The 17,526-nt window shown below is 40.0% G+C and overlaps 1 protein-coding gene across 7 annotated transcripts; it reads left to right on the forward strand.

Annotated features, from left to right (window-relative positions):
* Window positions 1–337: 337 nt before the first annotated feature.
* Window positions 338–17,098, forward strand: LOC117865743 (eIF-2-alpha kinase GCN2). 7 transcript variants are annotated; one of them, XR_011898786.1, is made up of 31 exons: window positions 341–680; window positions 1,555–1,626; window positions 1,712–1,771; window positions 1,862–1,967; window positions 3,223–3,327; window positions 3,559–4,014; window positions 4,872–5,000; window positions 5,078–5,164; window positions 5,250–5,336; window positions 5,447–5,543; window positions 5,884–6,001; window positions 6,644–6,698; window positions 6,800–6,966; window positions 7,463–7,650; window positions 8,854–9,002; window positions 9,251–9,500; window positions 11,197–11,446; window positions 11,602–11,698; window positions 12,488–12,568; window positions 12,704–12,760; window positions 12,902–13,033; window positions 13,135–13,221; window positions 14,153–14,261; window positions 14,355–14,491; window positions 14,849–14,953; window positions 15,204–15,304; window positions 15,381–15,483; window positions 15,568–15,690; window positions 16,295–16,438; window positions 16,548–16,593; window positions 16,690–17,098. XR_011898786.1 is itself a non-coding variant. In XM_034749982.2 (30 exons), exons 1-29 carry the CDS (start codon window positions 562–564, stop codon window positions 16,421–16,423), a joined length of 3,756 nt encoding a protein of 1,251 aa, XP_034605873.1. In that variant the 5' UTR covers window positions 341–561; the 3' UTR covers window positions 16,424–16,438; window positions 16,548–17,098. The 7 variants fall into 7 exon arrangements, 5 of the variants coding, with proteins under 5 accessions (XP_072151227.1, XP_072151226.1, XP_034605873.1 ...); XM_034749982.2 differs by having other exon boundaries at window positions 16,548–17,098; XM_072295123.1 differs by lacking the exon at window positions 16,548–16,593 and having other exon boundaries at window positions 16,594–17,098.
* Window positions 17,099–17,526: the final 428 nt, after the last annotated feature.

Raw genomic sequence — 17,526 nt, forward strand, 5'->3', positions numbered from 1 at the left:
CATTCTGCAGAATAACTTTAAGCTCCCATAGAAATTTACAGAAGAGCCAATGGGTTAAAAATAAACTTATTCCCAGTAATCACAGATTCAAGTATTTTACAGAAGGGCTTGAACCCTCACTTCGTCGAGCGCACGGAAGTGCCTAGCACTAGCAGTAGGCTAGTAGTACTACCAGTACCAGCAGTTTTTTTTTTCCCCCCGAACAATAGTACTACCAGCAGCGACCAGCACTGTACACCGTCTGTAGCAGTGGCTGCACACCCGCTGGTTCGCGATCATCCGACGTCACGTGCCCATCCGGAGTCGCGAGAAAAACCCCATCTCGCCGCCACCCTCAGCAGCCGGCCGGGCCCACTCGGCAGTCGAGTCGACGCGCCCCCATCCATCCCAAACCCGCACGGCAAAACCGCGCGCCTCCGCCCGCCCGACGCCACGCCCGCCAGCGCAGATCTCCGCGGTCCACGCCCATCGCCTTCCGCCGCACCGCAGCCCGTTTGCTCCGGCGGGCGAGGGTGACGCCCGCCCGCGCCGCTCGCGCTCGCTCTCCGGCTGGCTTGATCGATGGGGCACAGCTCGAGGAAGAAGAAGAAGCGGGGCGCGGCCGGGCGCAAGGCGGCCAAGGACCACGCCGGGCAGCTCGAGGGCGACCAGACCGCCCTCGACGAGGAGCTCACCGCCCTGTAAGTCACGCCTCCCGCTTGGGCGTTCACCGATTCTCTCGCCGAGTCTCGGCTTTGTGCGAATCCTGTTGCTGCGTGGCGTTCCGCATTTCAAGCGTGCGATTGCGGCGGTGCACGTGTGGGATTAATCCGCGATGGCGTTGTTAGCTGCTTTGATGTTTCCAACTGCTGGTAGCGGTACTATATTGTGGAGTGGTGTTTGTTCACCGTACTGCTTGTCGTTCCTTTTTTTGGGGGAAAGTAGTTGGATTGCCTACTGTTAATCATACGTGATTTGCATTCGTTGCTGATTATTTCAGTGCCGTGTATCGATCACTGTCTGTGGCCTTCTCACATTGTCTCATATTTCAGTGTTAGTGCTCTTCGTTTCATTGACCCTGAGCTGAGCTTGTGCATAGTTTTGCCGTTTTGCCTATTCCAAAACTGTTGCTGTCGAGACTGAGTAGAATGTAAATATCATTTCGTTTGTTCAGTTGGTGAGGAGTTCAATCTGTAGGCTCGGTGCTCAAGCTCGTGTGCTACTGAATAGTTTTGACGATTACTCCTGGTCTAATACTTTTATTATTTCCTTGTGATTGCGTGATTTGAACTATGGTCTTTTCGGTATAATTGGGCGTTCTTGTTTAAATCGGATTCTTGTCTGTTGTCTGCATGTCCATTAATAGCAGAAAAACATGCTATCTTGGATTTATATTTGTAGTTTAAAGTGGGACTGAATAAATGGTTTGCTAGTAAAACAAGCAATGACTGGTTCACTTTGCCAAATGTAAATAAAAGCAATCAGAGTTTTGTTCTAAAATCACCTGTGCCCCTTCATGAAACCTTTATCTGTTTGTATGATCTTAACTTCACCTTTTGGCACTACATCAATTAGGACTTCAATTTTTGGGGAGGACTTCAAAGTAAAATCAGAATCACCACAGACCCGATTTAACATATGTATCAGGTATTTTCTCATGCCCATACATATGGATTTTCTAATACGCATATTTAACAACTGACGCTTTGTTACAAATGAATAATTTAAACAGGCCTTATTCTGATGGCATGGGCTTTGAAGATCTAAATGTTTCAGCTATTCTTGATGTAACGTAAAGTGTCTTCCTCAAAGCTATAATAGTATTACCTATACTTGTTTGCTATTTGCAGTGGTAGACATTTACCTCTTGATTAAAATATAGATGCTTTCCTGGTTACCCTCACAAGTGTCCGAAGTTGCGGATCATACCTGAAAAAAACTTGTCTAAAGAAGATGCAAATCAGCTACTTTCACTTCTTGTTGATCAGGTATTTGACTTCACCTGCCTATTACTTATGATATGTTTTTACTAAGAGACCAGAGCTATTAGCATTAGTAATACAAGAAGCCTCATTCAAATTAGTGGGATTCGATGTTTTTCTTTTCAAAAAATTCAACCACGGGAAATGACACCCCCGTTGTTTGTCTTAAAGAAGGGGGGTTACCGAACCCTGAATATCCAGGAAACTTGCTGAAAAGAGTTCTCATTGAGGTGAACAGATTTTGCGAGCATTCTGGGTTCAGTATGGGTAGGTGGCCTTCTCAATGGAGACTAGAACAACTGAGCCATAGCTCAGTTCTCAAGTTGTTTTGCCTTTTGGTTTTCTACAAATGCACGCCCTTCAGTAATAAGTGATGTTCTGGACATCAACACGGTCTCCAAAACACAACTTTAACTAGTACCTTTTGATAAGAACATTTATAAAACCTAGCGAAGTTATAGTTTTGTGAAACTACATTTCAAGACAAATCTACTCATATAATTTTCAAATATGAAAACTCAACACATAAAAAGTAATTTATAACCAAAGTTTGAAATGGTTGACTTAAAATTACCCAAAAATGTCACTTATTTGTGACTATTGTATTGAAATTGTCATGCTGCAAAATTATAAGGACAGTTCAGACTATGTGTATGCATCCTTTTGTGAAGTGTTAGATGTCAAATTGTAGCAAAGCAGCTTCTACTCCTGTATATGGGCAAGTGCCAAAGTTGTATATGCTCGCTGTGATTGTGTGTGAAATAATTGTCCGATTATCACTTTACATTTAATAAAGGCACAAGTATAATTTTTCTTGAATACGCAGGAGAGCTGTGTATCATGTCATTGAAAAAGAAAATTATGGTACAGAAGCAGTCCAAACCATTACAAAGTTACATACAATGCGCCGCATACTAATTAAAAAATGACCAACAGAAACCCAGCCAGGTTAACACAAAGGCCTAAGCTGAGACACGCTGGCTGTGCACCATAAAGCCTCCTTTGTTACCACTGTAAGAACAGTACTGACACAAGGAGACTCTCCATTGAAAACACACCCATTGCAGTTCTTCCAAATTTTTCAAGCAACAAGAACTATGAAGGCTCAAGTAGAATTTTCTAGTATATCTGTCAAGAGAGTCAGAAATATTAAGTTTTTTTGTTTGATTTTTTACTTCAAAATTATGAGTTCATAATATCTTACTAAATTGATCATTTGGTTTTTCCTTAGCACGACTCATGTATTTCCATATGTTGTTAGGCAAACATTTATTCCCGAGAAGGGCGTGTTATGATTTTCAATTTGTTTGAGGTTGCGCAAGAGTTTCTGTCAGAGATTGCTCCAGCTCATGTTTCAACGAGCAATGTAAGTCAGTTTTCTGATGACCTCTGATAGAATTTATAACATGCTTTGTTTTCCTTTGTTTTTGTTGTATGCACAGTGAAACTAGGGATGCATTGTTGTTTTAGCTATTTTGAATTATTCATTATGCACCCTTTGTACTGAAACTTTTTCATTGATCTATGATTTTCATGACATTATTTCATCTGTTGCTCTTGGATCATGCCTGAGGTTTCCTACTATCTAATGTTGTAGGCTTCTTGCTTGGGTTCAAGCTCAACTACTGATGTAGATGTGAAAGTTAACCTTGACAGTGATCCTTATCCTGGAATCTCTTACATATATACCTCCTTTGATCTGTATAGTCAGTTATACGATTATACTAGTTGGAGTCGACAAGGTCTAGATCTGACAACGGATAGTGACAGGAATACTACTGGCTCTCAAGTTAAATCAAGTGTTAGAAGCAAGAGGAAAACAATCATTGAAAAATCCCATGTCTCAGCTGATAAGATCAATAATGCTAAGAGCTCATCTGGTGATAAAGCTGAACAGAAACGTGCAACAAAGCATGGTGTCATACAGGAGGCATCCCCAAATTTACATGTTGTGGTGGAGGCTGAAAATGATAGCAAAATTTTTTCTACTAGCAATGGTGGAAATACAGCAGATACTCCAGAAAGGAGTTCTAGCAGCCTACGTGAGCCTGAGGTAATAACATAGAACTCCTGCAGGTTCATTTTGTTTTAATGTGTTTCGTAGATCAACTATGGCATCACATTTCTATAAGAGTAAGGTGCACCCAAAGTCCTTAAACTTTTCCTGGATTCTCATATATAGGTCCATGAACTCTCAAAGTGAGCATGTGGGAGAATTCAGGTCCACAATTGGGCTTAGAGTGAACCATGTGAAGAGTTTAAGTATCCAGATTCTCACTTTGATAGTTTATGAACCTCGGTGAGAATCCATGAAAAGTTTATGGACCCCGGGTGTATTTTACTCTTTCAATAAATTTACAAAGAAACGAGAGGAAAATTTAGCCTAGGGTCGCCCAAGGATTATCCTATTATGAGTAATACTATTTTTGGATTGAAGGAAACCATTTATATCCTGACTAGTATGACAATTCTCGAATGCCCCTTTTGCCAAGAGTTGTTAATTATCCTCCTCTTGGGTTTGAATTCTTTAGTATTGCTTTTACTTGCGATGGAGCTTTTTTAAATAGTTATGTTCTACTTTCAGTTTTACTTGTCTATGTGTTTGTGTTAAGACACTTGACTCATTGCACTGACATGCGTTTATTGTGGAACATGTGGAGTGGTCTCAAGTCTCAGCATATGCATTATTCTGACTGTATAATAAATCTGCTTCGCAACTTGGTGTATTGCCATGTTAATATATTGGTGACCTATTTATCCTTCGAGATCACACCCTGTAATTTGTACTATCGCTCCTGCTTTATGTTTTAGAATATTTACCTTCTTACTTTTAGTATCCTGTCTACTTGATTTAAGTAGAAATGGTTATGATTCATCCTAATCTGACTGCATGTTAATCAATACTCGTAGGACTCTGACCTTGCAGATGAAGCTTGGAATGAAGAAGATGATTCAGACTTTAGCTCCTCAAATAATTCATCTTATGTTTCAGACATGTTAGATGATGCTTCAAGGAATAAGAAAAGGGATTTAATTCTGGTAATTGTTTGTTCTCAAAACACCCTCTTTGAGTGACATTTTCTCCTTAATTGAACCTTGTTTGGTATCTTAATTAGGTACACCTTCTTCGGATAGCCTGTGCGTCTAAGGATTCTCTTTCAGCTGCTTTGCCAGCTATATCATCAGAGCTATGCAACATAGGGGTGTGTATAGTTGTTGTCTTTATTTTTGCGCTTTATTTCTTTTTGTCACCACTTCCAACTGAATGATCTCTCTCTTGGTAACTAGGTTCTTTCTGAGTGGGCTAAGGATTTAGTTTCTGACCCTCCTGCTGTTTTTGGGGAAACTTTCAGTCATGTTTTCGGGAAACAAATGGTAAGCTACACCTGTTTATCTTCTACTAATTCATGATTTACTTGTACCAGTACAATCTAGGTTGATAATCTATAGTTGCTATTTGACATTCTGATGACATTCACAAACAGATCTCTTCAGAGTGCTCTCTGTTTTGGAGAGCTGATAATACATCATCTAGGCCAAATTCCCGTTATTTGAATGATTTTGAGGAGCTCCGTTCCCTTGGTGAGTGTCTTATTCCCATTGGTAATGTTTTATCTGTAATTTCAGGATGTATCAGTTGCAAAGTTCTAGAAGAATTTTGTCTGTTGGTGTTTCTTCAAATTAGTGCTTTCAAAAAAAAAAAACTAAAGGAAGTATTATGAAACCTTTGTTCCTAAATTAAATGTTATACAGGTTTTCGGGCTTACACCCCTGGAGCCCAAGAGCCCCAGATGCCGGGGGTGTGGCTCCTACCTGAGTAATATTAAAGATCTTGCCTTTAGTATTGAATTGTATGAGCTGCAATTTAACCATCTGTATGTATTTTCATCGATTAGCGACTCTCAAGGTACCATCTGTACAGGTCAGGGGGGCTTTGGTCGAGTTGCATTATGCAAAAACAAGCTAGATGGTCGGCAATATGCTGTAAAAAAGATACGCCTGAAGGATAGAAGTCCTCAAGTGAACGAGAAGATTTTAAGGTTTGTATATATATTCAATCAAGTTCTATTAGCCGAATGGGTTTTTGCTTTATGCAGTTTTTGCGTCCTTTCTATGCTCATGTTTGGAGGTCATCTTGTTGGCACGAGCAATGTAAAAGATCACTTCTAAGTTATATCAGTCAACCTCTGTTTTTATATTATTATGCATATTTTACATGTATTTCTATGTATTTGGCTGGGGCTAGTCAAGTCCCCTCTATGCCATTGTGTCTTTACGTGACCTGTTGAAGCGGCTTTTACATGTGACTTCTAACATGTTCTAAAACTTGTTTGATAATAGTATATAAATTATAAAGCCTTAGTAGCTTATTTCTATACCGCAAATTTCTGTATGTGTAGATGCACTATTGCTATGTAAGTTCATGTCACTTCTGCAATTTTTGTAATGGGCCAGGAAGGCGTTAGCTGACTAATTGTTAGTTTTATGTTCTTACAGGCATTCTGCCTTCCTATAGGATGTAGGAACTGTTAATCAATGAGGGTTACAGATATAGTATTTACTCATCATAAACTTATGTGGATGTGTTCCTCCTTTTTCCCCTTTCTTTTTAAGGAGTTTGCTCCAGCACATCTGTTATGCCTTTTTGATGTTTCTCATTAATATTTTTGCAAGGTACTCAGAGAGGTAGCAACACTTTCACGATTGCAACATCAACATGTTGTCCGTTATTACCAGGTGATCATCTCCATAGATATGCCTTTTTGCTTCCAAAAATAATCATTTTACTCGACATTTTGTATCGACCAATTCTGACTCACCTGTCATTGAGGTGGCAGGCATGGGTTGAAACTGAATATGGTCATCATGATATCTTGAATGCTGGTGGATCCCGCACTGCTGAGAGCTCTATCTTTAGTTATGACGACATCAGCCTATCAGATGCAGGAGGTGGAAATAAGCAGGAATCCACATACTTGTACATCCAAATGGAGTATTGTCCTAGGTGTGTTTCATTGTGCAGCTATGCACTAAGGAAAGTTGTGCAGCATTCTCTTCACCAGTTTTTATTTTCACGTTATCTTTATTGCGAAACTCCTGGTGCTTGAGCCGTATATTAAAATTTGTTATAATTTATCAAGGATACACTACACTTGTACCATTGAAAAGATCTCACTCCTCTTAATAATATTAAGAATTCTTTTATTCCTGAACCAGTAATATGGGATATTATAGTCATATCCTTCAATCGTTTTCTTGGTTTTAGCTGGATTAGAAATATGTATTCTAAAAAAAATGGAGGCTGTAAGTTAAACTAGTTAATATTTGCAGAGTTATAATTTTGAAGGGTTCTCATGGGCCTGGTAGTTTGAATTTTTGGAACTTTAGAAAGTGTGATCTTTCTTTCTGCATTTTCAGTCATTGAGTGCCATTCTACAGTAAGATATTGATTATAGTCTTTCTACATCTAACTTCTTTTGAACTTTTTTTTTCCTGAAAAGGACCTTGCGACAGGATTTTGAGACATACAGTTCATCTTTCAATGTTGACCATGCATGGCACCTATTCCGACAAATTGTGGAAGGTCTAGCTCATGTCCATAGTCAAGGAATCATACACCGTGACCTGACACCCAGCAACATATTTTTTGACGTTCGCAATGATATTAAGATTGGGGATTTTGGTCTAGGTATGTACTATGTACAGCACATGATGATATCCAGAACCAGCATATCTTTTCAAGCTGGTTTTGTTTTTATTCTAATTTTTAGCACTATGTACTACTAAACATAAAATCATATAGTGTCATAAGATGCAATTGTTGCTGATATTTTATTTCTTCCTTTGGTTGCCATGCTGTGAATTATTTTGTATCCTGCATCATGCAGTATTCCTTTTTTATTGTTTTATGTAACCTGATAGCTTGGAAAGAGGATCTGGAAGACTTGGGCGCCCGGTAAATGCCGGTTCTTCATGTGGTTGGTGGTTAGGGACAGGTGTTGGACAGCTGATCGGTTAGCAAAGAGGAATCTGCCACACCCTGCAAGCTGCCCACACTGTGATCAAGCGGAGGAAACCATTAATCACCTGCTGATAGAATGTGTCTTCGCTCGAGAGTTTTGGTTTAATATTCTGAGGAGGATTGGACTGCAGACTCTCACCCCTCATCCGGATGCGAGAAGCTTTGAGGACTGGTGGGAAATAAGTTCTAACAATGTGCCTGCTCCCATTAGAAAAGGCCTTAACTCTCTAGTTATTTTGGGAGCCTGGACGCTGTGGAACCATCGCATCCGATGTGTTTTTGATGGGGCCTCTCCAAGTGTTACCATAGCCTTGTTTGTCGGCCAGCGAGGAGTTACATTTGTGGGGTATGGCTGGAGCTTGAGGAGTCAATCACCTCCTTGCTCTAGTGCCAGTTGAGGAGTGAATGTTTAGGTCGAGGTCGGTTGTTATTCTGTGGAAAAGGCGCTCGTTGGTATGATTCCATAGTGGGGTGTGTGTGTGTGGGTTGTAAGGGTTCTTATTCCTTTTTTCTTCTTAATATAATGATACGCAGCTCTCCTGCGTGTTCGAGAAAAACGTTTTAATATGCAATTGGTAAGCTTCTATGGTATGAGTGAGCTAGCCTTCTCTGTTGTCGTCACTATATCCTTGTTTCACGTGGTATTGGCAAATACAACTATACAACTCTCAATGCATGTGAAGTTTTTAACTTCACTTGTTGCTCTCTAGTATATTGGCAATTGAATTGTCAAATGAATGCACTGATCTAGCTATGATGCATTGATGCTTAAACTGGCAGTGCTTTACTTTGCAATCATGACTACTTGCACTTCTCAAAAAGTGATCGAAAAAAAATCTCAGCTGAAAATATTTTTATCATTGTTGTCAGCCAAATTTCTGAAGCTGGAGCAGCTAGATCATGACCAATATCTTCCTACTGAGGCAATGGGTGTTTCAATGGATGGAACAGGTCAAGTTGGTACATATTTTTATACCGCACCTGAGGTAGAGCAGAAATGGCCACAGATAAATGAAAAGGTCAGAACAATTTACTTGGGTCTTTTAGCTCGAGAAGTGAACAAAAAATCTATTTATAAAATGTGGTTGGTCTACCCTATGGGATATGTTTTAGTATTTGCTTTTCCTTTTGTTGATGTTTCACTTTGTAGACAGTGTATTCGCTTATTCTCGAAATGAATTCAGAGCTCATACCCATGGTTTTAAACATTTGGTAATATAACATTATTTCCTTTTAATATGGCTCTTATTTATGTCAATCTTGTCAGGTTGACATGTACAGTTTGGGAGTTATATTCTTTGAGCTTTGGCATCCATTTGCCACAGCGATGGAAAGGCATCTTGTTCTTTCTGATCTTAAGCAGAAGGGAGATCTTCCAAAATCATGGGCAGCACAATTTCCTGGCCAGTTAAATCTGTTAAGACGCTTACTGTCTTCAAGCCCATCTGACCGTCCATCTGCTGTTGAGGTTTTACAAAGTGAGCTGCCTCCTCGGATGGAAGACGAGTGGCTAAATGGTAAGCCCTTAACTTTTTTGCATTATTGTTACATCATTACCACCTGAAGAACAGATCATGACCTGACCATTGATCGAAGTTAATGCCTGCTAAAAGAATTTGGATTGATGAATTTTAAGCTTCTTCTTTTTTCACATGGCCTGCTGCCTAAGTATAAGGGGTCCATTTGTCTGTGCTATATTTTTTTTCCCTTGAACACGCAAGAGATGCGTATCATTGTGCCCGTGATTAGACCCTTTAAGCCCCAACGCCTGAAATCTAAGCAGATCAATCTGCGAAGTGTGCTTCGAGAACAAAAGATGGCCTCGAAACTATCAACTACTCATTAGGATCCAGGGCTGTCAAGAGGAAGAGCCCTCGAGCCCCTGCCATCGCCCACAGCTGCGCTTCTTCTTCGGCAAGCAGCAAGGCCCCTGCCATACTAGGTGCCACTTCATAAAAAACACAGTGGTTCCGGTGTTTCCATAGAGTCCAAGCACCAAGGATAACAAGATAATTAAGCCCATTTTGTTCTAGGCCATTGACCCTTTCACTCGCAGTGCTCCACCAGTCATGAAAGCTTCCATCCTTGGCTGACGGTGGTAGCTTTTGGAGCCAATAGCACCTGAGAGGCTGAACCAAAATTGTCCTGCAAACACACAGTTGGTCAGCAAGTGGTCAATTGTTTCCTCTTCTTCATCACAGTGAGGACATGGGGTAGGGTGTGGTAGGTTCCTTCAAGCAAGTCGATCTGCAGGACCACGGTTTCCAAATGCGCTCCCAGGACGGGAATGGGACAGACCCCTGAAGAAGTTTATATAAACTGATTTACTTTAGTACTGTCCTGTACTCCTCACTGCAACTCGACTCCAGCTAGTATATCCCATAATGCCCGGTACTCAGCAAGCACAGGAACAGAAGTAGCACCCTGAATGTCACGATCCAACTTTGATTTGTTAGGGGTTTAGGGATTCACATACTGTGCACCGATCAACCTTTCTTTTAGGCACCATGGCAAACAGGTTTGGTGCAATATCAATAATTCGTTGACCCCCAACCACCTATTCTTCCAAAACAAAGTGTGTGCATTATCACCAATGTTTATTTCAACTGCCATGGAGAAGAAAGCATGCACGTATTCATGCAGCTTGATTGGGAAACATACCAAGGCCTGTTAGGATCCTTTTTCTGCAGCCATAGCCATCTCATTTTAGGAGCCCAACCAAGAGTTTGGATATTATAGATACTTAAACCACCTAATTCCTCAGGTCGCTGCACTGTCTGTGCTATATTGGGCACCTGCGAACTGTGATGTGTTATGAATAACACTTATATTCAATATATGAGGGCTCTAATCTCACAAAACCCCTTATACAATGTTGAAAATACAAAGAAGTACATATACATTTAACATAATGTACTGTCCTTTGTTGTTTGTGAATTGATTTGGCTGCTCATATGCAGAGCGTGTGTCCACTGTATTTATTGAATGAATCGGTATATTTGACTCCATTTCATCTGGAAATTTCACCTAATCTTTAAAACATTTTCTTTTTGTAAATAGCCACTGCAAGTACCTTTAAATTCATATTTGAACTGCTGGAGCCATAAAAGCCTTCTCTGTCATGTACATCTCTGAACCCTGGCCCTATAATTGAAGAGCCAATTTGATCTTTTTGACTGATTTGTGCTCACTACTTTTTGGCAATTGGTACAGATGTACTTAGAATGATACAGACACCAGAGGACACATATGTTTATGACCGAGTTATATCTACAATATTTAATGAGGAGAGGATGATTGCCAAAATGCAATGCCAACATGAAAGCAGCAAAAAGTCCACTGATAACAGTGAACTTTTGGATACCATCATTGAGGTTGCCAAGGAGGTTTTCAAGCGACATTGTGCTAAAAGGTTCCAAATATCTCCCTTGCATACTTTGGAAGGGAATTTTACTGAACATAGGTATGTTATTTCCACACCACTTAAATGTCTCATGTTTTGTTTTGGGTAATAACTGATGGATGTTTGTTCTTATAAGAGAGAAACAGACAAATGATGCCTATTTTTTTACTAACCGATCTGCACTGAGTTTGATGCTGTTGCCTACAATTTTCTAGGGGAAAGACGGTGAAAATTTTAACTCAAGGAGGAGAGATGCTAGAACTTTGCTATGAACTGCGAACACCATTTGTTATGTCAATTGCTCGTAATGAGGTCTGTGACAAGTTGCTGTCCCTTTTGTGTTTTCACTTGTGTGAATGTGTTTGCTTTTATTTTTGGTTTTTTTAATATTATGCTTATTCTGAGTTTTTAGATTAATCTGATTCGTTGCCTTTTTTATACAAAATAATTTAGTTGTTAGATTGGGTACAAAATAATCTCATTTTTCTTTTACTTGTCATTTTGGACGTAGATGTAGCCTGTGGTATATGTTATCATTGTTTTTTAATCATTTGTGCATTTTCTTAGGGATATTAACCAAATTTATTAAAAATGTAGATACAAAAGGTGTATTAGGAAAAAATCAAGTGAAAAATTTTGGAAATTGGTTGTATATTAGTGGTCAAAAGTTTTGAAGCATCGCTCCATAGTAGAAATAAAAGAGAACAGAAGAGCTCAGCTCATGTGTATATCAGTTGGTGGCGAATATAGTACTATCCTACTTGTAGAGTGCACTGACTGCCTTCTGTGCCCGTGGCCTGAAACACTTGTTCCAGAAGGTGGCGTAGTTTTTTGCTTTTCGACCGTAAGGCCCCATAAATTTGAATGTGCATGTTGCGTGATCACATTTTCTAGTTCAACTTCTAAGGGGTTTAATACTTAATTATAGTAACGTGGTCCTGGGCATCTAGCGTGGATCCAGCAAAAAAAAAAAAATCCATTTGATCAAGGCCAGGTCAACTAGCCATCTGTTGGGTCACTGTGTTGGGATTTTCTGGAAGCATATGACTCATCTTTGCTTTCTTTTTTTCTCTCCTTATTTACTCATAAATTCATCTGCAGACATCATCATTTAAGCGCTATGAAATATCATGGGTTCATAGAAGGGCTGTTGGCCATTCAACTCCTTATCGTTTTCTTCAGGTAAATGCTTTAAATGGATGGGATTACCATTTAAACACAAACAAATTTTTTAGTTTGCACCATTCATTTTTTACTCTTTTGCTCACGAAATAATTGAAGAAATCCTTCTCAAAGATAATGCTGATATCCTGTTAGGGTGATTTTGACATTATTGGCGGTGCTTCACCAATACCAGAGGCTGAAATCATTAAGGTATTATCTCCTGTATTCTTGCTATCATATCTTTCATTTTGTAAGAAAATCATCAGCAGGAGGTAAAAATATCTTGGAAGGTGCATTTTAAAATTAAAAATGGTGTTTTGTGTTGTCATAACTGTTTCCATGTGATGATAGGTGGCATTGGACCTTGGGACCCGTTTTTATGATTCCAAGGCACTAGTCATACGTCTGAATCATGGCAAACTTGCTGAAGCAATTTGCTCCTGGGCAGGGGTTTCTCAGGAACGAAGACAAAATGTTGCTGAGGTATGATATTCTGCGTTACTTGTTTTGGAAACTTTTGCGACTATATTTTTTTTGAAACTGTTTTGCGACCATATTAGCTGATACTTTCTTTCTGTTTTCAGTTTCTATCTTCAACTCTTGTTCAATATTGGCCAAATAACGCTGACCGCAAGTCACAGTGGAGTTTGATTAGGGGGCAACTATTACAGGTACAAGAAGCATTTAGGTAGTGATCCACCGATCCATTATAGTGCACTATCAAGGAGTAGCTTTATAACTTTTTTTGTTTATAGGAGCATCTTTGATAGCACTACAATGTGGAAATTGCAACTCACACACTTGGATTCGTGGAATAAGTTATCTTCCGTGTGACATCGTGTCTCGTTAGATAAATGATCATGCTTCTCCACACCCAACCAACCATATCAAAAGGCCAACCAAAAGATTCGATATGGACTTGTAGAACTATGCTACTGTGGTTATAAATGCTTTTTCTTGGGAATATTTTAGTTTCTATTTAAGTGGTTGTGCTAGATTATTATATAGATTATTATGAACTCTACCTATGTTGTCTCAGTATAGCAGGTCCTAAGCCCTGGCAAAGGAGGAGGGTTGTGATAGGCTTGGTGAGCCAACGTTAAACCTAGCCATTGTAATGGAGATGAAACCCAAGAGAAATCCGTTGGGGCGTAACCCTCTTAGCGACGCGCCATATCAGAACCCGTGTATGGTGTTAAATGGGCAAGGGCCGGGTCGTCTCCCCCTTGGTGACGTGTCGTGTCGCGTTTTGAGAATGGTGTCAAGTGAGCAAGGATCGGGTCGTCATTTCCTTAGTGGCACGCTACATCGACGCCCGGGTGTAGTGAAAAATGAGCAAGGGTCTTCACATCTCTCTCGACGGGTGCGAAGGGCAAGGAAGCTAGTCGAACCAACTAGTTTATTTTGCCCGAACCCTGATTTGTGGCTCTTGTTGGGTTTCAACTCTAGCCTACCCCAACTTGCTTGGGACTGAAAGGCTATGTTGTTGTTGTTGTTGTTGTTGTTGTTGCTAGATTATTATGGGTATGAACATCATTTAATGCAAATGTAGCATTTTGCTAATAGTTTTGATGACATCAGCTAGTTTATCGAATGCTTCAGGATCTTCGTCTTTCTGAAGAAGTTGTTGAGAAGCTACATAAAGCAGATCAGCGGTTTTGTGGCTCTGCAGATCAAGTACTTGCTAGATTAAGAGGGACCCTCTTCTATGGTAGTGATACTTCACTTAATCTTTGTTGTATTAGATGCTTAAATCTAGAAACCGGAATATTTAATTGTTGTTACTGTGAGTTTCTTGTTGTAGATAAATCTGCTTGCAAAGCTCTTGATGATCTATCTGCACTTCTGAAATGTTTGAGAGTATGGTTGGTAGATGAACCGATTACTATTGATGTACTCATGCCTCCCTCAGAATGTTACTATACAGATTTGTTTTTCCAGGTGAAGTATTATAACCTAACAACTCTGGATTTTTTTTCACTCTAAATTGTTGCCAAACATTTCTATAGAACACACTTTTATCTTGGGAGAGAACCCTATTTTGTTCCTCGTTATGAAAGTTAACCAGAGCATTCTAATGTCATATTTATTACTTGTCTGAGATAATTGAGAAGAAAAACAGTTGAAAAGAACAGAAAACAAGATATTGCACTTAGAATGCTAGTTGATTCATATGAAATAATAAGTCATGTGTCAATATGTGCAAAGCATTTTATTAGTGTTCATGCTTTGCTCCTTTGAAATTTTACATATTTTCTTCTTGATATGGCACATGCAATTAACCCTGTCTGAACACAGGTATATTCAAAAGAAGGTAATCATGGACCAAGTTTCCATGAAAAGTTGTTGGCGGTTGGTGGACGATATGATTGGTTGATGGAACAAGCTTGGGATAAGGCATATGTAAGTTGTACTAGATGCCCTCTGCATGCTAAAGGGGATACCTTGATAGCATCTATTTAAACGAATAACTACATGCGGATGGCACAAGATCTTAGCTTTTTAACTGTACAGAAACATCTTTCAGATGCTGCATATTGTCCCATATTTGTCTATGGGAGTTAAATTATTGTTGTTATTCCCACAACTACCTTTCATTTAAAAAAGAATAGAGAAATAGTGTCCACTGATTTCAGTTTTCTAATTGTTACAGAAATCAAAGCCCCCAGGTGCTGTTGGTGTGAGCATTGCGCTCGAGAAATTCCTTCCTAATAATCCTTCATCTGATCTGGGGTTGCCAAGATTATTGTCCAGGTGATCATAGATACTTTTGAATGACACATTTCCATCTGATGTCAGCGATCCTTTAAACAATTTCTGTGGCCTTCAGGATTGAACCTAGCATCAGTGTGCTTGTCTGTTCAAGGGGAGGTGGTGGTCTGTTAAATGAGCGCATGGAACTTGTTGCAGAGCTTTGGACAGCTAACATAAAGGTGGGTTCCAAAAGTGTCACAGGCAAGGATCGGTGAGGAGAGTGAAGCAATTATGATCACTGCTGATAGATTCACTATTTTCAGGCTCAGTTTGTTCCTCAGGAAGACCCAAGTCTTCAAGAACAGTATGAATATGCCAGTGATCATGACATCAAATGCCTGGTATTTATCACTGAATCAGGTGTCTCACAAACAGATCTTGTGAAGGTAAATACATTAAAGTCGGCTACTGTATTTTGTTTTTTCTGTTACAAGTATTTTCCTTTTCTCACAAAAAAAAAACATGCTAGGGACCGCACCTTGCTTTTATCCGACTGCTATCCATTTTATTTGCATTTGTATTGTGTGTTTCTGCTGGACTGACTATGAACTTTTAAAGGCATTTCAAATCTGCCTATCAATTGTAGTTTCTAGCTAGCAAAAACTTCTCTCATATGTTGAGCTTATATGACAAATTTCAAGAGCACTGAATTAATTTACTTGACTAGGATTGGTGATCAAATTGCCAATTGTATCGCATGTTCACAGTAACTCTGAGGCATCGGAAAATCTTAATACAAGTTCGTGTTTCTTGATGTTATTCTAATGTGATGATGGGAGGCAAAAACTATCTTATGAAATGGTGAACTCTTCTAGATACATAAAAAGATGGTTATTCAGAAATTAAAATGAAAGAAACCTGTTGTTTGGTTATTACTCTAGAGTATAAACCTTCAGTAATGTGCATGTTCTAAGTGCAGAGGAAGCTCTTATCAATTCTCCCTTTTTGGATTCGCAAAAAAAATCTCCCTTTTTGGCATCTATGTCACAGGTTCGGCATCTTGATTTTAAAAGGGAGAAGGATGTTAAAAGAGAGGAACTTATAAAGTTCCTGTCTGAGGCAATATGTTCACAGTTCAAAAATCCTACTATCTGGAGCCTGACCAGTGGCCCTCCTTAGTCATTTTGTGTGCAGGTTTGTTCTAGCATGGCATCAAGAAATGATTAACTTTTTTACTGCCTTGTTTGTGTAGAACATTTATCTTGTATTAATCTCCATTATATTTGAATTCCATTCTTTTCAGAATTGAGCCAATTTTGTGGCTTCTGGTGCCTCTCTTAAACTTACAGGTGCAAGCAGCATTTTCTGTTCAAACTTGTCAAGGCACAAGCACAATCATGCATGCTGGCGTCCGCGCAAATTTATTAAGGCATTGCTCTCTGCAGTCTTGTGTGCCCTTCTGTGGACCGAGGGCCAACGCTACGCCCTGTGGCCTGCGGCCTCAACCGAAGATGGGCGCAGTGATTGGTTAATTGGCGTAATCCTGGTTGTCCTTCCGAGGACCAAAGCCATGCAACATGCAAGGTTGCTGCAAATACAAGGTGGCGGGTAGTTGGTGCAATTCTGCAGTTTTGGGGTTATTGGGTAGGTCATAGGTGTGGAGGATTTGATCCTGTAAAGGTGCACAATATTCCTGTTAATGGCACAGTTGCTATGCAACAGAACTCCCTTTCTTTTGTGTGCGTGTGATTTTTTTTTCCCTACAGGGCTGCCTTGTACTTAGTCCGTTCTTTGTAGCCCATGTACTGATGTACATTCCTGGGGATTGCTGATGGGAAATGATCCATTTTGCAACTGCATGTGCGAAGAAAGCATGGCGTGTGATTGTGTGAAGCTTTGCTACGTGCGCATGAAACTCGAAGGCCTAGTCCTCACTAAAGTAGTTAAGATCTTGGTCGTTTTTAGTTTGTATCCTGAACCAGCAGTATGTTGTGGTAGATTGAGCGAGTAGCGAGGCAAGGGGCGGCGGGACGACTGACGAGGGGAGCAGGAGCACGGTAGGACGAGGAGGGGATTGAGCGGCGCCCGATCGGTGTCCTTTTGTCAGCAGGAGTGAGGAGTACGTGCTGGACTGGTTGCAGACTTTCTCCATTAAATAAGACATGCAAATTTAAGTTTTTTTTTCTAGCTGCTGCGGGCCTCCGCTTTGCGATCGACTCGTACTCGATTCGTGCTGGCGAATTTCGTGTTCCGTTTGGTCGGTGGCTACTGGCTTCGGCAGC

Source organism: Setaria viridis, chromosome 7 (assembly GCF_005286985.2).
Source record: "Setaria viridis chromosome 7, Setaria_viridis_v4.0, whole genome shotgun sequence".
Classification (NCBI taxonomy): domain Eukaryota; kingdom Viridiplantae; phylum Streptophyta; class Magnoliopsida; order Poales; family Poaceae; genus Setaria; species Setaria viridis.

What these genes read in the sequence shown, in the direction of transcription:
- LOC117865743 (XM_034749982.2), top strand. Translation starts at nt 562, where the DNA reads ATGGGGCACAGCTCGAGGAAGAAGAAGAAGCGGGGCGCGGCCGGGCGC. An exon ending in GTGAACGAGAAGATTTTAAG is followed by an intron (nt 6,002 to 6,643) that starts GTTTGTATATAT and finishes CAAGGTACTCAG; the next exon opens with AGAGGTAGCAACACTTTCAC. An exon ending in CACAAACAGATCTTGTGAAG is followed by an intron (nt 15,691 to 16,294) that starts GTAAATACATTA and finishes TCTATGTCACAG; the next exon opens with GTTCGGCATCTTGATTTTAA.